The 25,154-nt window shown below is 37.3% G+C and overlaps 1 protein-coding gene across 4 annotated transcripts in view; it reads right to left on the bottom strand.

The window, feature by feature from the left end:
* acvr2aa (activin A receptor type 2Aa) overlaps nucleotides 1-9,367 on the bottom strand; it is a 76,386-nt gene extending 67,019 nt beyond the window's left edge. For all 4 annotated transcript variants that reach the window (XM_022667920.2, XM_007250592.3, XM_022667921.2 and 1 more), the window contains exon 1: nucleotides 7,517-9,367. In XM_022667920.2, the coding sequence (XP_022523641.1) occupies nucleotides 7,517-7,571 (55 nt within the window). In that variant the 5' untranslated portion in view covers nucleotides 7,572-9,367. The remainder of the gene's footprint in view (nucleotides 1-7,516) is intronic.
* Nucleotides 9,368-25,154: the final 15,787 nt, after the last annotated feature.

Raw genomic sequence — 25,154 nt, 5'->3', positions numbered from 1 at the left:
AAACACTCCCGACAATTAGCACTAGGCTCTTTTTTCTGCTTACCCCAAGTTCCATTATTCACTGGTCTAACGTTTTTGTTGGACCGCTCAGCGGGTCCGCCAAGAATAATCAATGTCCCTAAATGACTGTGCAATATTTAAAGCTGGTCATGCAGAGTGGGTGGCGCCATTCTGAGACATTCTACACATGGCAATATCAAGAATTACGAATCTGACTTGATATTTTTAACAGATTTCAATATCGGCTGCAGCAAAAACATATATATAACCTTTTGTCATTTAGTAGGAACACTGTTTTTTTTAAACCCACTGGTTAGTTGCACTGCTAACAGAGGGTCTCTGCATTGTTGGACAGACACAGCAGCTGGGCCCAGTAGGTTTGGAGCTGTGATGCTAACAGACACAGCAACCAATCGTGGTAGCAATGGAGTAGTGATGCTAATGGATACAGCAGCTGGGTTCATCAGTGTTCAGCAGGGTTAGAATCGGGATGCTAACAGACCCAGCAGCCAGGTCCAGCAGAGGTGGAGCCGAGATGCTAACACACACAGCAGACAAAGCAACCAGGATCAGCAGCCTTGGAATTGTGGCATCAACAGGCACAGTAGGGTGGGAGGCATGACACCGATAGATACAACAGCTCAGGTTCAGCAGTGTTAGAAGTACAATGCTAACAGACCCAGTAGCCAGTTTTAGCATTGAAGCCACGATGCTAACAGACACAGCAGCCGAGCTTGGTAGGGTTGAAGCCATGATGCTAACACACACAGCAGCCAGTCTTTGTAGCGCTGGAGCAGTGATGCTAACAGACAGATCATAATTCTAACAGACACAGCTGTAGTAGAGTTGGACTCATTTATTCAGTTAACTACATCTTTACAAACAAGCTTTTTTGCACTACAAGAAACAAGCTGTAAAGAGCTAGGATAGTAAAATTAGCTAAGTAACCTGACCTTCACTCTTTTTTGTGCATTAACACAGCACTGGCATCTATTATTTTAAATTGAAGGCACTTAGCAGAGTTTAGTAACTGTAATTTTATAATATTTGATAAAACTCTAAAGAGCAGCGGCAATAATTTTGCTGCAGTGTGCTGGGTTTTTCTGCAGGGTGCTTTTGCACTGCAGGTAACTAGCTTTGCCTAGTGTTTTCTTCCAGCTTGCAGTTTAAAAATCACATTCAAGACATTTTAATCAAATGAATGTAGAGTCTTCTAGAACAGTATACTGTTTTTCTAAAACAAGTCACAAAATGGGAATTAATTTGGCCTATTCTCAACTTAACAAAGCCTGCCTCTGTGTAAATAAAAAAATAGATTTCATGCCAAACTTTGTTCTGTAAACTAACTGATTGTCCATGCAGTCTTGTTTTGTATGCAAAACAATTGATTCACATTAAGAAAAGAACGTACTCTTTAATAATTCTTAATAAAATATAACGGTTCTGAATCACACAATCAGCCAAGATCATCCAAAGCATTGCTGGAACCCACACATGGTTCTTTGCCAGGAAAACAATTGGAAAACACTGGAAAACACCTTTCAATTGAAGTCAATGTAAAATATTTATTTCATCATTTTGGATCTTTTATATTAACAAATTACATAAAAAAATAAAAAACAGAACACAGCAAAAGTTGAAGAATGTGTTCATCCACAAAATCAACAATATGGTTCTTCAAAAACGCGGTGAAAAATACTTGAAAAAATCATTTGTACTGTCTTAATATCCACAGTTGTTTGCTCAGCTAAATAAAGCTGACAGTAAAAGTTCACTGTCTCTTATTTGTGTATTGACTATGCGGTGGTAAATCTTGCTTCATTACGAGGAGCGGGAGGTATGAATAACGTGTAATTAACCTTGTGCTGGCAGCCGCCCAGCTTTGGTCCACTTGGCAATCATGTGCACGCACCATGCCAAACCCTGTGTGTGTTTGAGCCAATCGAGTTGAAAGTCCTACCTGGATTACTGCTCTGGTAGAACAGTGCAGGTCTTTAATTTCTGGGCTATATGAGCACTTGAGCCTGGGGTGAGGTTAGCAGCAACAGAGAGGCCAATTATGCTGGAAAATCCTCTCTCAATACTTTTTTTTTACAGGGTAAAGTAGCAAACCACTTGGTTCTCAAACACCTCCATGCCAATTGGGCTGTGCATTTAATTTAGCCTGCTGCAAAGACGCTCGAATTACAGAGATATACCATGCCTTCTGCACTGCATCCTGTTTAACGAGAAGCAGGACCTGGTGCCTGCTTTGAACCTCTACCAGTCTAAAGGTTATCTCAGTAGACTTGCAGATTGCACAGAGTAATTTCTTGTGCAATGACATTTATCAACACTTTCAATTGCTAATCTAAATAATGCTGCAGTCTTTTTAATTAAATTCAGATGCAAAACTTATCTTGTGTCTGTTTTAGATAGTATATATTAGGTTTTTCTACAACAAATGATTTGCCAAAAGTATCTGCTCGCCTGCATTGTGTTTGGTGATGTGAGGTTTGGATGGAGCTGCTTGGTCATGGAAACCAATTTCATGAATCTTTCTCTCTATGCTCTACTGTTCTTAAGCTAATCTGAAGGTTACATAAAGTTTGGAGGTCTGTAGTGATTGACTCTACTGCAGAAAGTTGGAGATCTTTGTGTATTATGCTCCCCAGCACCTTATTTTACGTTAACAAAGAGACTTGCTTTCATTTCCAACAGCTTTCACTTTGTTATAATTTCACTGACAGTTGGCTGAGGAATATTTTGTAGTAGGAAAGAAATTTATGACTGGACTTGTTGTATAGGTGCTGCATCCTATCGTGGGATCATGCTGGAATTTACTCAGCTCCCGAGAGCAACCTAGTTGTTCACTAATATCTGCATGCCTAGGTGCTTGATTTTATACCTCTGGCCATGGACAAGTGATTGGAACTAGAGTTCCATGATTTTTATGGATTAGTGAATGCTTTTGGCAATATAGCGTATTTAGCAAAAGCAAAACGCTTTCGTCTCCTAAAACTGCCCAAAAAAATCTATTCAGCTGCAGAATTATTAACTATTTAATTTTTTTAGGCTATATAAGCTCTATCCCTTGGTAAAGCAGCAATACTACTTTAAATAAAAAATTCCCCACAATCAAAAATGTCCTCAGATTCCAGCACAAGCTAAATGCAATATTAGTACTGTTATTATTTTTGCAATTTCTTTGTCTATTTTTAGCCATGAAAAGGGCAGAAATAATGTCTGAATTGTCTGGCCAAAGGAAATTAATAACTCATGACTAAGAACAAACATCAAAAGGGAACAAAAAAAACAAGGCATGGTTTAACAGGCATATGCGTAAGCTTTTGATGCCTGTCTACAAATCTAAATGCATTTAAATTACCAAAGCCTGCTATACTATATTTACTTTACTGAAGTATGGACTAGGGCTGAACAATATATTGTTTAAATATAGTCATCGCAACATGCACATGTGCAATAGTCACATTACAGGACTTGCTATGCCCTGCGAGGAGAATTTATATTACTCCAATCCTTGATATACTGTGCCCATTACTAACATAATGACATTATGTCATTAGATTATTGGATCAAATTCCAGCATTCCATTATCAGCAAATTCTTTACCCAGAAATAGCAGTTTTACAAATAAAAATATAAAACATATACATATAAATGAATGGTAAAAAGTATGAATAGTCTGTGATTTGTTTGGTATTCTGTGTTTTCTACATGTTGTTTGTTTTTGGAAAAAAAAGGTTAATTTTGGTGCTTCTATATATAAAGGTTAAAAAAAACGGATTATATCAAAACTCCCCACAGAGTTTAGTTCATTTTCTAAATTAAAAGAAATGCAAAAAAGGAGTTGGTACCACAGTAGCATACACTGGAGAGGCTAAGCAACATACAAGGCAGATTGTTGACTTTTGATACTACTTTCTATTCCACTGTTAAAAAATAAAAGTATACTAGCACAATAATGTAACTACAGCATATTTTAAGGTGTAACATAAAAACAAATAAGAAAACATTTATTGCTCAATTGTGGCTAGCCTAGCTGCTCTTGGCCAGTATTATACTACCAGATTACGCTCAGAAAAAATCAATTGTTTGCTATGTTTCAACTGCCCCTTGCACAGCACTCAAATCTCTCTCCAAGTGTCGACTTTGGCTGATGACAAATCTGCAGACTATACCCAAACAGTTCAGATTCAGTACGACTCAGAACCTGGGCTAAAATCAGCGTACAGATTCATATGATGCACAGCTAACATAGAAACAACATATCTAAACTCATTCTGAAAGTTTGCACAACAAAATTACCACCAACCTCAACTCATGCAACCATAATAACTTAGTCAATACTTTATTTGATTTGCAAAGAGATTTGTCCCTCTCAGTGGACAATACAATAAATAGTGCCTCATTACACTACGCCATCCTGACAACACTGACATGTCATTAGCTTTTTTCCGATTGCACAAAAGCAGTGCAATGCACAGCACATTTATTAAGATTTTTATTTAAAAAAAAAATCAAGATTTAAAAATGCACAACACATGGCCTTGCCTACAGTATCCCAATTACAGCTGGGGCTTCTCCCTTAACGGAAATCAAGTTAGGGTCAATGGAGTAAACACAGCCTCTGACACAACCCACTGCCTCACTCTCAGCTGTGAACCTGAGTAACAACACACTCGCTCTGATGATATCTTACAAATGAAGTGCTGAAACAGATACAGCCTTAGTGACAGACCGAGAACACGCTGTGCAAAACACCTAAAACACACAGGAACAAAGTAGTCCAACTGTAGAGATGCATTTACTCTCCAAATTCAAACTGAGGCTGGCTGAACCTGCAGGTGAAGGAGAAAAGCTAGATCTTTGGTAAAGAACTGTAAATGACTGTTATCAGATATGTCCTTCATAGTCTGCCAGACAAAAACAAAGATCATGCACTGCTGTAATTTTTACAGTAACTTTTTACAACAATATTCTATATTCCACATTTACTGCACATACTGTACTTTGTACCCTCTGCACACCCTCCTATAACCTCCTGCATCCTGAAGTGTTTTATGGTAGTTTAACATTAATTAAAGAAACAATAGTTTAGGTTAAGTTGACACTGTTTACATACTTTACGTTTAAAATTTTGATGAAAGTATCTTACTGTACATTTAAATTAAATTCTAACAAAATAAAAATTACTGTGTTTTTACATCTGTAAACTTACAGTAAAATACTTCAGTCTCATAGTGCAAATGTATAATTCTTTCACTGGAAACTAGAAGTTGCTCTCAAGTTTACAGCACATTCTTTTCAGTGTAATCTACTCATTTTTGTTTGTCTTTTAGCTGCAATTCAGGCTTGCAAGACTTAAGCAATCATAGTAATATTTAGACTAAACCATCACATAAACGTATCCAACATGTAAATTAAGGTTAATACAATTACAAGTTCATGTTTCCTTCCATTACTTACTTCTTAAGCAAAGCATAACACACTCCTTTATTTAGCCTTTATTAAATTTCATCAGTGAAATGACCAAAACATGCACTTACTTAACATACTTCAGAGGGTTTACTATTTACGTCTCTACTGATCTTCAAAGAGTTTCCACAGACGTAGTAATCATAATAAAAATGTTATAAAATACAATGCTGCACTCAATTCAATTAAATATCACTATTTAAACTTTGTGACGAAACTAACTTCAGTGTTCAGTTATTTAGGCTACGACAACATTTATAATAAACTCAAAAAAGCATAAAGAGTATCACAATAACAACATGTTTCTTGATAAAATAAAATATTGTTAGATTTTCTACCATCATCATAAGGTCTATCCTCCTCGTCCTTTCCTTTTCACGCTATGTTAAACATTACCTACCAGCTGAAGCAGATGGAGGCGTTTAACATGTTACCCATAAAAATGCAGCAGTAATGAGAACATTAATTATACACTAGTTTATCACATACATCAGAAATCAAATTGCTTTGTTAATGCTAATGTGTTTTCTTTCTGCTCTCCTCCACTGTGGCCTTTACTTTTGGACCCTCTTTGCTAGACAAGCAGAGTAAAACCAAAGTACGTGGACAGCTCAAGACATGTGGCAAGCCATTGTGCTATTTTCAAGCCAAGACGATCTCAACACATAAAATAATCCCACCACAGAAAGCTTCACTAAGCTAAAACCTACAGCTTCAACATATCTGCAACTAAAACAGGCCTCACAACATGCTTTAAACCAGGTGAAATCACTTTAAGTTACTAGGAAACTGCAGCATATCCCTGGTTACTGTTTACACAGGACAGACTTTAGCAATAAAGGCTGTGATTTGCAAATGAGGTGTCAAACGATTCCCAAAACTGTTCAGTAGGTGCTGTGTGCTTCCTGAATAACCTTAGACCTTTGAGACAATCATATCTACAGGGTTTTAGATGACATCAGTAGCACTGGTCAAAACATTAAGATCAGTCTCAATGCAAAACAAAGCATTTTCCAATGTGTTTCTATGGTTCAAAAACAAATATATTGGAGAATATATTACAGCACTTCATTATCAATACAGCACACACATATATATATATATATATATATATATATATATATATATATATATATATATATATATATATATATATATATATATATTAGCCTAGTAAGTAGCTCATTCCAGAGTTATAATATTACTGTGAATATAGTTTAAGCATATTGAATATATCATCAGTACTTAAAGAACACTTACCCAACTTTACAATTACTTTCAGTTAATTAGTCCAGTTTAACTGGATATTTTGCAGTACATTGTAAATAAAAAAATAACTGTGCTGCACAAGATACAGGGGTTCCGAATTAATATTCAGCACTTAGGGATGTGCCAAATCATATTGTACACAATAAAAAAGTGATATTTTACATTTGTTTTGTTATTTACTGTATATATTTGAATTGTTTGTTTAAAGTTAATATGCATGCACTTTAGTTTCGTGGTAGATTTTTGTTACATTATTAGATTTTTTTTTTTACACAATTTACTGTTTAGGAAATAGACAAAGCTGAGTTTAAACAAAACACTAAATAAACCACTGACTGACACCAACCCTTTAAACATAATCTATTAATTAAAACCCAGTAGTGTTTTTGAAAACTGATACATTACTTAAAAAAAAAAAAACATAACATTTTAATTTCATTTTTGCTGGACACCAGCCAATTAAACAGGATTTTACACTCTCTGTAATAAAATGTTCAGTTGGGCCAGTGTTCTTTAAGCACTGATGATATCTTCAATATGCTAAAAGAAAACATATTGTCGATAAGATGATAACATTTATCAAGATCCAATAAAATATAGTCATATTGGCCAGCTCTAACAAACAGACTGGTAGCAAAAGTGAAACCTATTTGGTGCTACATAGAACTATCTTATAAACAACTTACAAACTGCTTAATCCATTGTAAACATTTTAGCCATGTTTTATTATATTCATTATATCATATCAGACAAGCAATAGCAGACCCACCTGAGGAGCAGGAGATGAGGAACACTCCGAATGCCAGTTTGGTAGCTGGACCCATATCTCCTTCTTCTCTTCTTCCTTTTCTTCTAAATCTGCTATCCTTTCCTTGTGATTGAGTCCAACAGCTGCAAGCTTCCAGCAAATTCCCCACAAACCGTGTTCACACTGGTTCACACTCTCTCAGAGTGCTCACTCATTTAGTACAAATCCATGTCTTAGATAAGACTCAGTGGTGTGTATATAAGAACACATACAATCAATCCTTAAAGGGGTTCGATCAGTCCAGGGAGGTGGTGAAATCCGTATCATAAATCAGTAAGAGTTATACTAGTACAGTTCAAATCGGTTAGGTGAAAAAAAAGATCAGGTTCATTAATTGAGCAGGTTAATCACAAATCCCACACATTTGAATGGCAATTAGCTAAGCTGGAGCTGTGCATTCATTGGCAAGAACTTGGCGACACGGTTTAATTCAATATATTGAGAAATATTCAATATATTGTGATTGTTTACATTAAATCAGATATATAAACAAATGCTATCATACATTTAAAAACGTAAAAAAACGTAAAAAAAGTTCTCTTTTCGATTCAACCAGAACCACAGGATCTCGTAGTATAGTTTAAGCTAAATGAAGCACTTCTGACTCTAACCTTCACATGTGAACTAATCATTAAAAATCAATGCTGTGGTCTGATACAATATTATCGCAATACGATACAATATCAGTATTTCATTACACCCTTAAAGAGAGCTATAATGATCTTTAAATGTGAACATAAATTGTGTACACAAATCAAAATGTCAGAGCTCACAAATTCAAACTGACAGACTGTTCACCAATGGGCTAGTCAGGTAACTAACCTCAACTATAGTATCTTATGCTAACCTAGCTAAGTAGATAAGTGGGTCACATTTGATTCCCATTATAGTTAGCTAGTTAAAAAAGCTTAGTAAATTAAAAATCCCATAAAAATAGGAAAAGAAAGATCCCACAGCATCCCACGTATGGGAAAGTCAGGGGAATGCAAGACCATATTCTATAATTATTATTATTAAACTAGAAAAAGATGATGAGGGCTGAATGACTGCGGTTTATGAGCAGATTATTAGCTAGTTAACAGCTAGCTAGTTAATATCGCTATTAAGCTAGTTAGCTATTTTGACAGTATAAAAGATTTTGAAGATTAGTAGAAGCGTTTAAAAAGGTAAAAAATAGACAAATAAGTTTGCACTAAAATATTAGAGCTTGTTTATGACTAATAAGGCTAAGGTTGAAAGAAAAACAAGCTTAACATGGTTAAATAGGGTTAACTTAGTTAGCTAGCTAACCTAGTTCAACCACATTCAGCTACAGATAACCCAAGCTAGCTCCCTCACTCTCAGGTTCAGCCAGGATTAGCTAGCTTAACTAGCTAGCTAAACGTCAAATTAAACAAAATAAAGAAAAAACAGCAGTCCACCACAGTAAAAACAGTCCTTTTCGCCGTTTCTTCCTTTCAAAATCCAACAAAAACAGCCGAAATCTCGCTCAAAACACCGACATGGCGAGATTTCCACAGCCTGGTAATAATAATGTCCTCTTCATCCAACAGCAACAGCAACGGCTGCAACTTCACCCAGCCGGAGAAACAGAACAGATCCGGGGGGGGACGCTGACGAGTAGCTCCTAACTTCCCTCAGCACAATCCCCTCGGATTAAACCGTGTATTTTTGTCTTCTCCAACCAGTAAAGATTATTTTACGCCAATGTAGCCCCTCAATTCCTCTCCCCCGTCTCTCTCCGCTGCGTTCCCAGTAAAGTGGTTCACACTGTAGGATCTACTGTATTCAAGATGGCAGACCGGGCGGATTGTTTTTGGTTTTTTTCTGCCTTTCAGCCCCTTTTCCCGCCCATTTCCCCTCCCATTCCCGGTGGCGTCACGCAACGGGATTGATTGACGCGCCTCTGTCCAATCAAAGCTTCGAAAGCCGCAAGCCAGATTTCTCTGCTACCAATCGAACGCGTTCAGCTGCTGCGAGGAGGCGGGGCTCCGCGTGTGTGGTGTGTATGGCGACGGTGGGCAGTTTAGTCACAGCTAGTAGGGAGCTGGGAGGGAGGTTGATCCTGCCTGAATTCTGTACTATATAATGTGATGTAACACACTTCAGCCAGCCACAGAGCTCCTAATTCAGTTTCAGTTTCAAATGCCTCAGTTTCTCCACACATGGATACTTATCAGTTAATCTCTTAAGAAACATAAGGAGCATTAAAGGTTCAATATGTGTTATATATAGCTCTGGAAAATGATAAAAGACCACTTCACTTTCTGAATCAGTTTATCTAATTTTGCTAATTAAAGGTTTATGTTTGAGTAAAATAAACATTGTTGTTTTATTCTATAAACTACGGACAACATTTCTCCCAAATTCCAAACATAAATATTGTCATTCAGAGTATATATTTGCAGAAAATGAGAAATGCCTGAAATAAAAAAAAAAGCTGCCAAGCTTACAGACCTCAAACAATGCAAAAAAAAAAAAAAAAAAAACAAGTTCATATTCATAATGTTTCTGAATGAAAATCAATATTTGGTGGAATAACCCTGGTTGTTAAACAGTTTTCATACATCTTGGCATGTTCTCCTCCACCACTCTTGCACACTGTTTTTGCCACTACTACCATATTTCAGAGGATTTTCAATTTGGTAAAATCAAAGAAACTTTTTTTAAAGTGGTCTCTTTGTTCCAGAGCTGTATTCTCTGTTCTAATTTTGTACTAATAAAATGATCAGTTACATTAACAGCTGTGCTGAACATGTCAAGAGTTAGTTACTTAAATTTCTCGTCTTTAATGTGTTTGAGAGCATCAGTTGTAAAGTTGTGAAGAGGTAGAGTTGGTATACAGTGAATTGCTCTACTTGAGTAATGTTCTAATCCATATTATGGCAATAACTCCTCAACAGCTAATAACCACCTAAATGCTTCACAGAGAATTTTGGTTTGTTCAACACTTTTAAGTTACTAAATTATCCCTTATGTGTCCTTTATAGTCTGGATGACATCAGTATTATTTACAATGTAAAAATGTGTCCAAAGCTCAGAGTCATATGTATGAACTTCCGAGAGGGACCTTAAGGCACATTTAACGTTTGATTTTTCCTTACGGCCCACTCCCTAGTTCTATTTCAACACCCTGGGTTGCCAGGTATGGAACACAAAAGTAGAAAACACAACATGCTGAATTTTTACCTAAACAGGTAAGCACTGAGCTTCAGCTAAGGTTTGCTAACCATTACTAATTAATTGATCATGGCTACTACTAGAAAGTCTTTACATTTATTCTTAGTGTAAAGTCTTAATGTGCATCAGGGTTATCAAGGCAGAGAATATTTGAGATAAATAAAGTGATCCAGACTAGTGCTGGCTAATGCCACTTTGTTACAATGTGCTAACATGAACTGCTATCAGGGTAGACAACTCTCTCTTTATATCTCATTTCAGTGTATTAATCATCCATCATGATAACTAAGTGTGTACATAATTTGTCACATAACACTAAAAAAAGGTTTGTAAATTGTCTGTGGTTTTCTAAGTGATCCTTAGATTTAATATGAGCAGCAAGTCGGAAAGCAAGAGCTCATTTTGCTCTAATCTAAACCTCTTATTACACACGTCATAACATGCATACATGTGTAATTAATGGTGATGAGGAGCCTAATACAAAATGGATCCACGATTTTTCTCCAGAATTAGTCACAGACGCTTCTAATGTGTACTAAAGTGTGACAGTGACAATAACAATACCATCAATCTGGGAGGATGAGGCTTGCACGTACGTTCTATGTGAACAACGCCTACAGTTTATTTGTCCTCAAACTGCTGGACTAATAATATCGGACGTCAACACTTTCAAAAAACGCTGTTGGAATGTGTCACGCAAGTATGATGCTCTAGCTCATAGACTAGAGCTCAAATGTGTGCACATATTTTTTTATTTATTTCTAAAGTAAATAATAAACATTTTGAATACCTCCTTGTTTCTACACCCATTAACCATTTGTTTAGCTCCACTGAACATATAGGAGCAATTTATAGTTCTGTAATTACAGACTGTAGTTCTATATCTGTTTCGTACTTCATAATCCTCCTTATCCTTTTTCTTTATTTGTCAGGACCCCACAGGTAGCGTATCATTCCCAGCACTGCAGTGACACTGATTGGTTGGCATGGTGGTGGTGTGTTAACAGTGTGTGTTGTGCCGGTACAAGTGGATCAGACACAGCAGTGCTGCTGGAGTTTTTAAACATCTTTCACCTAAAAGCATTGTGAGTGTATAACACTTGATTTAATGTATGTTAAATAAATGTTTTTCAACACTAACTGATGCCTAGGCTAAGTTAAATAAAAGTTTAAAGGTTGTTTATACATAATTAACATTAAAAGAGGTAATGCAACCCCAAAAGTTACCATTTATTTTTTTGTTTTTTTGCTATCCGGGTTACTTCCATCCACACATGAAAAATGTTGTGTGTACGAACATCTGAAGGGGACCTAAAGACCTAAAGCACGTCTCCAATGGCACTATTCTTCAAAGCTTGTCACTATGCAGGATGTCTCGGCTCGCCGCATGTGGGTGTGTCTATGTTGATTTTTTAATTCAAAGGAAGCAACAAAATGTAGTCAGTTATAAGTGTAAGATTTATTTTTTTGTCATTGTAATTAATAGTTTTATAAATCCATATTCCGCCAATTTCAGCTTCTCTTCTGTAGTTGAGAGGCACTGTTCTGTGTGAGGCTTGTATGTATGTGAAGTCGTAGCCTGCTATTCATTGATTGGCTGGGCGCAAGGCGGCAGCTGTATTTATTTAAATAAAGTTGAGCTCTGCTGAATTTTTTCACTAGAGAGCGGAGCTGCGTTCAACGCAGCGCAACCCATCATGCACCGTGGGCATGCACTACCCTTTGCTCTTGTCCTATTTCCACACGCTGGTTTGCCAGGTATAGAACACAACAGTAGGCAAACAAAATATGCTGCAGCCATGCTGCTGGAGTTTTAATCACATAAGTTTCACTTCTGGACTGCATCATCTAAGACATTGAATCAACTGATGAAGGGGTAAAGGAAGACCAACACAAACTCTGCAGCAACAGGTTTAGAGCTTCTGTCTCTGACTTTACTTTATCTAAAAGGTGGAGCTGCTAGATAGAAGTAGCTAATAGAGTGGACACAGTGTTTAAAAACTCCAGCAGCACTGCTGCGTCTGATCCACTTGTACCAGAACAACACACTCTACTGACACACAAATCATCACCATGCCAGTGTGACTCCAGTGCTAAGAATCAGTGTTGGGCACGTTACTTTGAAAAAGTAATTAGTTATAGTTACTCTCCAAAAAAGTAACTGAGTTACTAACGGAGTTACTCCACTATAAAAGTAATTAGTTACCAGTAAAAGTAACTATCGCGTTACTTTTTATTATTCGCCCGTCAAAAAAAGGAAATCAATTATGCATTTACTATTATTATTAGAAAAATAACAAAAAATAACAAACGAAAATAAACCCAAAATGTTGACAAAAATATAATCTAACGAATTTCAAAAAAATAAAACGAAATTCTCCACACAACCAAAGAAAATTACTAAAACTTGTAATACTGAAAAAAGCGGAAAAACGCGTCTGGGGATGAAATTTAACAAACCAAGCCACACTCAAAAGAAATATGTATATATAAAACAAAATAATGGACAAAAACAACAATTTAATGCCCGTTAAAATGGTATTAATATACCAGCTTCACCAAAAGAGAATAGAGCTTAGATCGTGCCCAAAAAATCCAACCCAGCCGGAGCCCGTGCACATTCTGCCCAAGCCCGAACCATAAACTGTCATTATGAGCCTGACCCGATCCGTCTGTTTTCGGGCTGATTGAATGAGCCAAATATAATCAGAATTATGTTAATTAACACTGTAACATAGAAGCATAGAACTATTATTTAATTTAAATGATTTTTAAGAACAGCTACACACAATGCTGCAAGTCAAACGCGGAGGCGTTCACGTGCGCCCAGAGCTACGTGATTACAGTTTTCATTTTTATTATAGTTTAATTTTATTTTGTTTTTATTTTTTCTGTTCATTTTAGGGTGAGCTTGCTAGCGCGAGCGCTTTACACAAGAACTAAGGGACCACGAGTGCCGCGCGCTCCGCACAACAACTCCCGCTGTACAACTCCGCTGTACAACAGCGCTTATAAATAAATTAAACACAAAAATGAGGGTATTCTATCAGTAATTTCAGTTCGTTTTAGTTAGTTTTATAAACACAAAATACAGTTCGAGATAGTTATGTTTTTCCTTTTAATTACCGTTTTTATTAGATTCAGTTAACACAAATGTTTTTCACTTTCAATTTTCGCTATTTCGTTCGCTTTAGTGAACAATAATAATTGGTTACTTAGCAACATTGTGATTATCACACCAGAGCTTTATATAAAATAAAAATTTGCCTGATTTCGGGTCGGTCCTCAGGTCAGGTGGGATTCGGGCAGAGAATCTAAGCTCTAAAATAGAAAGCAGCAGCACCACAAAAACCGGAGCAGCTAAAAAGAGCTTAACGTCCTTAATTCGGAACTTGGGTTGTCCACGGCAATGACTGAATTGATTAGAGCACGCAAATCGTCACAATTGTGCCTCACTTCACCACGCCAAACCACAGGCACAGCGGCCAGAAGCTCAAGTTCACCGGACAGAGGAGGGGTTAACCAGGGCAAAGCGAAATAAAAAAAAAAAGTTCATAGAGCTGCTAAAGTAACGTGCAGTAACGGGGTGTCGGAAATGGTAACGGCGTTATAGTTACAGTCATAGTAATTAGTTAGATTACTCCTTACTGAAAAAAAGTAACGGCGTTAGTAACGCCGTTAGTTTTAACGCCGTTACTCCCAACACTGCTAAGAATTGCACACCACCCCAATGATAACTGTGTTTGCCAAAACGCCATTAAACTGATGTAGTTGTGCATTTAGAAAAAACACCCATAGATGTCTATGATCCATGTTATTCCCTCCTCAGTGACACAGTAACTGTGGCCTGGTGCTCATCTACAAATACATACTGTATAATCCCCTCTGCTTCAAGCCTCATTTAACCAAGTGTTTCTACTGCAGCCAAAAAAAATAAAAAAACGCATTACCAACCCGTGACCTGAGCCCATCCATTTCCTCACATAACGAGTGAGCACAGGCCTTTTCAACATGTGCCGCTGGAAACACTTTTTAAGGCCAGAGCCATCACCAAATTCTATTTTTGCTCAGAACAGGGTGGTGACTTTGACAATATCCCTACTAAGCTACTATGAAGGTCAAACACTGATGGAGACTGATATTGTCCCACCACTTTCTCTCCCACTCCTGATATTTAAAACCCTAAATAATGCTGAAGATCGCTCTTTTTTTCTGCTCACCCCAACCCTCTTTCTCTCACATTCTTTCTCCCAGTCTCTCCTGTTCTACATCCCTCTTTTCTCTCCAGTAAAAGCTAAACGTTTTAACCAATATTAGCTTAGTATTTCTGAGGTGAATAAGATGAATATGAGTCCTTGTCAGCGATGTCTTGCCAGACATAATATAACAAAATTATCTGTTTCTCACAGTAAACAATTTGACCTAATATCTCATTATAGTGTCTTGTCTAATTTATAACACACTTGTTTGCATGGTTTTTAAACATTCGATTCGATTGTATATATTATGTTCTCAAAGTTTTTACGAGGGTCTGTAAGTTTTGTGGTTGTGTGGACTTCTCTGGTGAGAATGTGTTACTGCCTTAAACATGTGGAAGAGTACTTTTAAATGAGCACTAATCCCCCTGATTTTTGATGACTCCACCCTCAGCTCCAGCTTGGAAAAGGTAAAAATGGGAGGGGTAGTATAGTGTTTTTTCTTGGCCTACCTGATCAACATCTGTTACTTACTACACCAGTGACGACTTTCTTCTTTAGGACATTCCAAGCCATTGTACTGCCTATGAAAACAATTGGTGCAATGTCTCTGATTGTTTTTCCACCTTCTCTCAGCTTCTCAATTGCTTATTTTTCAGCTATTCTTCATGTTATCCACTCCTCTAACTATAAATGTACAGTATGCACCAGCAAAACCCAAATCTCAAACCGAGGATAAACGTTCAAATGTGTTTATTGTTTAAATAATCAATCAGTGTAACAGGAGACACCTGGGCATCATAACACACCTGAAACTCACAGGTTCCAATACATTTGCTCACAAGACAAATGTGTGGGTTCAGATAAAAGGTGCTATCTTCTGAACTGTGTATCAGATCCAGATGTAATTATCTAAAATATTGTTATTTTGTCTCATATGCATCTTTTAATGTCCGACCCAAATGTTTTCAGTCTACAGCAGAAATAAAGTGATCAGCCTCACTGTTTCAATACTTATAACAAAATAATGTCTTATTATACTGACATTTTGAGTTTCACCTAACTTTAATAGCAAAACAAAGTTTTTTTCTCTCAATTGTTGTGTTTAGTATTTTTAAATCATAGGATACTAAGTCAAAATTGCAAATAGCATTTTTAAGCTATAGTATTTGTGTTTGTAAATATATTTCAAGAGTTTTAAAGGTAGAACAAATTGCATTTTTTCTTACTACTACAACAAATAAGACCTATATTACAGCTTGCACTTCATTTCCAGGTCTATAATATAGTTTTTTTCCCATGCATAATCCTTTTTTTTTTTACTTAAATACTAGCTAATGATTTCTGCGTCCTCGGAAATACATTCTTATGTGATCTTGACAAATAGTGTCACTTTCTTATTTTGTTTTATTAAGTTTTTAACAGGCTTAAATGCTGTAATTTGACCTCTAACATGGATATTTAACACAATAAATAGTATTTCTTGCTTTTACAGTGTGGATATGTTGTGATAATTTATGAAGAAATTTGAGTAACAAAGCTTATTTATAAACCTGAATACCAAGCCAGCGCTGGTTTTACTCGCTGTTTTACACATGAGAATTTTTTTTTAATGCTTTCCTAAAGTTTGTAAAGTGTAGGTGAAGCTCCTTCAGAAAACAGATACCTCTGGTAACCTCGCACCACACTTCACAGCAGCGTTATACTGCTATTGACCAGTCAAATCATACACTTCCATTGATATTGTTCTCTTATCTACAGATTTGTAAGGGCTGGAACTGCATTAGCAGAGTGAAGGACATCATCGGACGCTTTGTGCACATTTACTGCAGAATCTGTCCTTTTAAAAGCACTGAAATTCATTTACAACTGTCGCAGAATTCTGTACATTCCTTGCATTAACCTTAATTAGACTTATTAAACAATAAAGGTGTTAAACAAACAAGAATATGTTTTATATTTTAAAACATTTACACTCTTGGCATTTTCTCAGTCAGCTTTATGAGAATGGCTTTCAGTTAACAGCTGAGTTACTTGAGAGAGTTGGTATACGATGAATAGCCCTATTTGAGTAATGTTCTAAACCATATTATGGCAAAAACTAATTAACTAGAGAAAAAGAAAAACACTTAATTCAAGTGCAGTCACAAAGACCATCAAAAATGTTTATGATGAAACTAGCTCTCATTAGGACCGCCCCAGGAAAGGAAGAGCAAAAGTTACCTCTGTTGTATATGCGTTTTTAGTTTTTTAGTTTTAGTTTTTAGAGTTACCGGCCTCAGAAACCACACTTTAACAGCACCTCAGTTAAGAGCAACTTCGAAAAGTATTTTGGTTTGTTTAACACTTTTAACTACATGATTCCTTATGTGTTTCTTCATAGTCTCAATCCAATAGTAATGAAAATGTTTTTTTTTTAATTAATTTCGACAGTAACATTCAGCAATCTTTTTAAGGTTAGCTGCTAACATTACATAAATATTGTTACATATACTTGGACAGAATAATGGTTTGAATCACAATGCTGTTAGAGAGTTTCTTACACAACAATACATGTTAGATAAGTACTAACATTATAGAAACATTATTAAAAATAAATAAATAAATAAATAGAATACAGTGCAGTAAATATTGATAAAAACTAATACATAGTCATAATAATACATAAAATCACACTGCTAATGATTTATGATGAAGGCATCATAAAACGCTATTAAAATAAAAAACTGGAGTATTTGTGCAAACATTGAATAGATTATCGTTTAAATTGATAATAAAACCAAGTTTAAACAATAAACTTTCAGTAACTTTTGAAATATGCCTACCAAATGTGAAAATCACATGTCAAGATAATTTGACAGATTGAACATTCTAAGAACATTCAGAATACTCTTGTTACAAACTAACAAAAAATTCTCACTGTGAATGGAAATGGATCTCATCAGACAATAGAAACAAGCTTAGTGTATTTTCTGAAATAACAGTTGAACAGGGTGTGAAAAATGCAAGAAACCGAGTCGTGACAATGAAATATTTAGGTGGATTTTCTCTGCTGTCAGACTTAATAGCTTAAGTATTCTTTCAAGGACAAGATCTGCTTGAAAGGTGAGGCGGTTACAGAGATGAGGTCAACGACAACATGACCCCCGGCTGAAAAATGAGCTCTGAGCCTCTAAGCCCTCTCCTTACTTTGTGTCTGCCTCTTCCAGTTCATAGATCCAAAAACCAGCCAGTCACACTACATTCTGATCTCTACAGGCATGGTGAAGCTTAGGCTTTGGCACATGAAGAGCAAAGGTGCACTTTTTGAGACCCCCAGTTTGATTGAAGGCATTTAAACAGACTGAGTTTATTCTCTGCAGACTTGCTTTGGTTCATGCAGTAGATCTTATTTACACACAGCTTTAGACTCATGGATGCCATTAATATTGTTTCCTAATAAACTCAAAATAATACAAACCAAATTGTGCCCCAGAAAATATTGTATACATCAAATCCTGCATTTCAGTTCCCTTAAAAAAGCTGGGACAAAATTTAATTCTTAGAAATATACACCTTCAAGGGGATAGAACGCATGAGATAGGTAAAAAAAAAAAAAAAAAAAAAAAAAACTATTTTTGTCCTGCTTCATGTTGTCAGACAGTTTTTTTAAAGTGATTTCTTGATTCTACTGGTCTGGTAGTAATCAGGTCTGGTTAATAGTGAAATTAGTAGTGAAATTGAACCCAGCTTTCCAAAAAGATAAATTAAAGTTAATTAACGGGGGGACAAACACTTTTTTGTTTTACAAAAGGCTAGATTGGTTTGGATATTTTTTTTCCTAATAAATGAAATTATCATTTAAAAAGTGCTTTACGTTTTCACACCACTGTACGTCTGAAATTTGGTGATAGAGCATAGAGTATATAACACCCATAATTAGGCATCAGATGGGACTGGCCCCTGATCCATATTGCTCATTCTGCCCCAATAAAAGAATCGGATCTTTTATACTCTGAAAGACTAGGGGTTCAACTGCCAATAGACCTGCTGTACATCTACTGAATGATGACTCCCACCTTTTCACTATGGAGCAGCTAAGAAGATGGTAGTACAATGTGATTGGAATTGTTATTGTTAGGGGTTGGTGGGTACGAGAAGGAGATTTGTGATGGGTTGGGGGGAATTGAGGGTTGAATGAATTCAAATACTCAAAAACAAAATGGCACAGAGGCAATTTATAGCTAAAAAAGGAAGCACCTTCTCCCTTTGTCTCCCATTCAACCCTCAGCAACAAGTCCAAAAGCCAGGGTCTGTCATGGTATGAGATTAGTACACTTCTGTGATGCAGCATTAATGCTGACACACAGAATTATGTTGTCATAGCTGTGATGTTTTATCCTTATGACTTTCATTTTACATATTTTGGTTTGATGTCCAATAGATCAGTTCAGTTGCTACTCAAACCAGACTAAACCAAAACTAATCTAAATTGATGCACTATGAAAGAAAGAGGTTAAGTGTAAATTCCACAGAAACCACTGATATGTCTACTGAGCTCAAGGGTAGAACAACAGTGTCACTTGCAAAAGGTGTGAAAATTAGCCTAATATAGACTATACAAGAAGCTAGTAACGGAAGGTTTAGAGGTTGGAGCCTATTTGTTTTGATCTGAGATGTTGGTGATTGTATTAATGGAAAGAATGCAGGGTTTATGATGTAGTGTTAGCAAGGTTAACATCATAGCTTCAGTGGTTCAGATAGATTCAACCATTGCCAGACATTGCAAGTAAGCAGTGTGAAAAGCCTTTGATAAAAGTGCAGCTCTTCTTTGCTGATGAAGAGAAAGCTGACATGAGAGGAATGACGTAATTCTAGAGCTTTTTTTAAGCTGCCATGTGAGCCAGAAGCTTACTGTAGTCAAACACAGAGGTCTTACCTGTGTGTGTATGTATGTGTGTGTGTGTGTGTGTGAGAGACAGTGAGAAAGTGTGCAAGTGAATAGGGATTACCTGAGTGACCCAGGGGGCAGTGACACATACTGTAGGAGCAGCTGTAAGCTGTGAAACATTACACACTCTATGTATGTGTGAGAGACTTTATCATGGAACCATGTAGTAACTGTGTAATATAGGTGCTTTTTTCTGAGGTGCTGTTAACGTGTATTGTGCCTAGTAACAGTCTATTTTCGGGCCTTACCCCCACATCATTTCAATAGTGTCGGAGTATGAATATATCTATGCCACTTGGCAAGGTGGTTTGGAAGTGAGGTGTGTGTTAGGTCAATTTCTGGCATGTTTCTATCTTGGCAGCGGGAAATACAGGTGCGCCACTGACTGATTAAACCCTGACAACAGTCAACAGTCAGCTGCTCAGTCTTATCTTGGCCATGCAGGAGGGCCATACGCATTGCGTGCCCTCAACATGTGTACCCTCTCGTTAAAGACACAAAATTACAGAATAAAATAACATTGATGTTCCCTTAAATGAGCTGCTGCCGTACCTTCACAGCGAGAACATGCAGGTCAGTTTCCTCTGCTGAGATGCACAAAAGCGCAGGGCTGTTAAGATATCAATGTGCCAAAGTCAGAGCACACCTGGCACTTCTGACTGGTTAATTTCACATTACACCTAAACCACACCCATGACCATTTATGACAATTAGTTCATGCCTTTTCCATGTGAAAGTCGTGCTTTTTTTTACCTTCACAACACCAAAGACACACTGTCACGCCCTAAATTTAGCTAAATCGGTGCGCTAAAATATGGCCCTTCCTTCCTTCCTTTCCTGGAGCGGTCCTAATGAGGGCCAGTTTCATCATAATGCTTTAAGAGTAGTTTAAAGTTTTTTTTAAAGTATTTTTTCTTTACTAGGTTGAGTAGTTTTTGCCATAATATGGATTAGAACATTACTCAAATAGAGCTATTCACTGTTTATGTCAGGGTGGTGCAGGCAGGAAGACGAGAAGGCGGACGTAAATGCAGGTAAGACAAATTTATTAAATAAATAACAAATAAATAAACAAGGAACGAAGAAACAAACCAAAAACAAGCGAGTGAGACAAGAAGCAATAAACAGGGAGTAATAAACAAAAGAGAAATAAAACTAACATAAACAATCAGGAAGTAATAAATGAAGAAACAAACGAGAAAAAGAAATTAAACTAAACTAAACAGGGCAGGGATATAAACAGGAATGAACAAGAAATAAACACTAAGCAGGGAACTAGGGAAAGCGGAAATAAACAAGAGAAACCTGGGAATGACAAACACCAGGAGTTGGTGCAAAGACCGACAGCAAACACTGACACAGGAGGACTATTTAACACACACGGGAAGTGGAAACACCTGGGGCTGGGGGGCGGAGCTACAAATTAACACAGATGGAAAACTACTGACACAGAAACACAGGAGCACAGGTCACGTGGGGCAAACACAGGCACGAGGACAGACAGGATACAGGGCCAGGACGTGACAGTATACCAACTCTACCTCTTTACAACTTTACAACTGATGTTCTTAAACACATTAAGAGAGCAAAAAATCCAAGTACTAACTCTAGAAAGTTTAAAGCTGACTAAAAAAGATGTGCTTTACTAACATTTAAGCAGAAGGTGCATACTTCGATAAATCTAACAAATAAAACATATTTTGGTTTGTTTAACAATTTTTTGGGGTTTACTAAATAATCCTGTATGTTTTTCTTTATAGTTCTTACTTTAGTATTAATCCACAATGCAGAACATTTTAAAATAATGAAAAAACACTGAATTTTTAGGTTCAGGTAGGAGAGCTCCTCATCAGACTCGCTCTGAGTCACTGAATTGAGTTCACACCTCTGGTGAGTGTGTGTATGTGTGTGTACAGTACAGTAAGTGTGTGTGTAGAGAGAAATACAGTATTAGGGTGAAAGAGTTCATTGTGTTTGTGAGTGTGTTTGCATGTCCGCATGTCTGGTGTTTAATAATGCTAATAACACCTACATTTGTGTGTTTAATTGATATAGACAGTATATAAACCCTCTCAGTCAGCCGCCTGCAGCTTTGAACCGCGGCTCTGAATGTGTGAGAACACACTCCTTCCTATTCACTCCTTGCTTTAATTGCCAACTCGTTTTCAGGGTACCATTGACCTCGGCGGCGCTGCGCTCTCGTGCGAGGCTGGAGTGTGTGGCGGTGTGTAAAGCGAGGCTGAAAAGAGCCTGGTGCTCCACAGCGAGCAGGTGAAAAGCGGAGAGGCCTTAATTACTTTCACTTCTCTAGATGGATGGCCCAGAGTTCAGCGCAGTGACGCACAAGGAGGAGGAGGAGGACCAGAAAAACAGCGAATTTCCCCTGAATTAAAACATTCCTTATAAAAACAGAAGCAGGAATAAAGGTCTGGTTTGATGTTTCAGCGCGAGAGAGAAACTGGAACATTCCGTGATTCGGATTCTCACTCTAATAACGTTTCTCTAACAGCATGTGCTAGTTTTAGTTTTACCAATAAAGAAGCAGGACAATATGTTGTGAAGGACAGAAGCAGTGATGGGTATAAACATGGCATCACTGTCACTCAAAAACCTTGTTTCTACAGAACAACAAACTAGTTTAACTGTCAATGGATCTCAATGTACAAAGACTTTTTCTCAATAAGTTTAGAACTGTTTCTATTGGTCCACTCATAATTAAACTTGGACACAATATGACAAGTCAGTTTCACATTTTCACATTTTATATAAATATTGAAATGTAACTGCATATATAATTAAGTATATACAGTTGCAAGAAAAAATATGTGAACCCTTTGGGATTACTTGTATTTCTGCAAAAATTGGTGTTCTGATCTGAGGTCACAACAATAGACAAACACAGTCCGCTTAAACACAAAACATTATATGTTTGCATGTTTTTATTAAACACAACATGTTAACATTCACAGTGAGGGGGAAAAAAGTATGCGAGTCTTTGTATTTAATAACTGGTTGGTCCTCCTTTGGCAGCAAAAACCAAAGATTTCCTGTAGTTGCAGATCAGACCTGCACAACAGTCAGGAGGAATTTTGGATCATTCCTCTTCTTCACTAAACTGTTTCAGTTCAGCAGTATTCTTGGGATATCTGGTGTGAATCGCTCTCTTGAGGTCATGATGCCACAGCATCTCAATTGGGTTGAGGTCAGGACTCTCCAGAAGGCGTATTTTCTTCTGTTGAAGCCGTTCGGGTGTTGATTTACTTCTATGTTTTGGGTCGTTGTCCTGTTGCATCATCCATCCTCTGTTGAGCTTCAGTTGGCGAAGAGAGGCCCTTAAGTTTTCCTGCAAAAAACTTGGGAATTATTTTTCCGTTGAGGACGGCAATCAGTCCAGGCCCTGAGGCAGCAAAGCAGCCCAAAACCATGATGCCCCCTCCACCATATTTCACATTTTGGATGAGGTTTTGATGATGGTGTGCTGTGCCTTTTTTCTCCACACATAGCATTGTGTGTTCCTTCTGTCCACAATATATTTTGCCAGTAGTGCTGTGAAACATCCAGGTGCAAACATGCAGCAATGTTTTTTTTTTGGACAGCAGTGGCTTCCTCCGTGGTGTCCTCCCATAAACTCCATTCTTTTTGAATGCTTTTCTTATTGTATATTTGTCAACAAAAATGTTTGCATGTACCAGAGATTTCTGTAAGTCTATAGCTGACACTCCAGGATTCTTCCTCACCTCATTGATCATTCTGCGCTGTGCTCTTGTAGTGATCTTTACAGGATGACCACGCCTAGGGAGAGTAGCAACAGTGCTGAACTGTCTCACTGTGGAGCAATGCTACTTAATAACAGCAAACTCAAAACTGGTGTGTATTTTTATAGGGCAGAGCAGCTTTAACCAACACATCCAATTTCATCACATCCTGGCTCCAATTAGCTCTTAGAAAAGTCATTAGCCTAGGTTCACATACTTTTCCCCCTCACTGTGAATGTTAACATGTTGTGTTCAATAAAACCATGCAAACATATAATATTTTGTGTAGTATTAGTTTAAGCAGACTGTGTTTGTCTATTGTTGTGACACATTTAATGACCAATTTATGCAGAAATCCAAGGGTTTACATACTTTTTCCTGCAACTGTACACCATTTGCCCAGGAAATCTTCACTGAAATCTTCCCAATACTTTTGTTTATGTTATGTATTTACACAGCTACACTGCTTATTTTAATCAGCTATGAATAAAGGAGCCCCACCAAACCTCTGGTCTCTCGCCGTCCTGTAGCCGCTGTTTGCTGGACTGTGGGCCCCATAGCCTGAGACAATCAATCTCAATCAATCTTGTAGCTGAAATCCTCTTTAGTGAGACACTAACTGCAGGTTACGCTTTCCCGTTGGCTCGGCCGCTCGTCCGCGGCTGAAAAAATGAAAAGCTGGACAGTCCGTGCCAAGTGGGGCAGCAGCCAAAAGCTTGGCAGCTTGGCAGGGAACAGAACCGACAGTGCCACGGCGATAAATTCCTCGCAGCACGGCCGCGTCTGTCGCCGGACACGCTGTTCCACTGGCCATCCTCACTTCATTGTTGTGTTGTGATGGGAACTGGCACCGGCGGTCTGGCTATAGGCAAATGCAGAGGTACTAGCTAGCGGCTGATTAAACACACACAGCAGTTACACACTCACCATTGCGGTAATGGCCACTCTGTGAGCTTTAACACTGCAGTAATGTAGTTTGCATGTTTATAGCTCTGATAAAGGGTGTGAAATGCAGGGGTGTAGCTTTGGATGCACAGTATCTATGAAAATTGCAACAGTGAAAATTATCATAAGCTACAGTATGTTCACATTACAAACCAAATTAATCGATTCAGATTCTTTGCTAGGATAAGGTTTGACTATTTTGACTCCAGAGGTGTCAATTAATGAACTTCAAATACTTTTTTCTAAACTTTACTTGAGTAATTCTTTTTCTGATGACTTTTTACTTCTACTTCTTACATTTACACTCAGTTATTTGTACTTTCTACTCCTTACATTTTAAAAATAGCCTTGTTACTCCTTTTTCATTTCAGCTTAAATCTCAATCCAGACAGAGTGAATCTGATTGTGGTTGGATGAAAAGTATTATAAACATATATCATTCCGACACCCTATTGGTTTATACGCAGTCCATTAGACCTGCACATGCCACTACACGCTCCAGCAATAACAGAGCAGACGTATGTAGCCTAGTATGAAAATGATCCGTGCAGAGACTCAAGAGAACTTGAGTGAAATGTCCCAAGTAAGAGGGC

The sequence above is a fragment of the Astyanax mexicanus genome, chromosome 11 (assembly GCF_023375975.1).
Source record: "Astyanax mexicanus isolate ESR-SI-001 chromosome 11, AstMex3_surface, whole genome shotgun sequence".
Classification (NCBI taxonomy): Eukaryota; Metazoa; Chordata; class Actinopteri; order Characiformes; family Acestrorhamphidae; genus Astyanax; species Astyanax mexicanus.
This window is presented reverse-complemented; position numbering and strand designations above follow the sequence as displayed.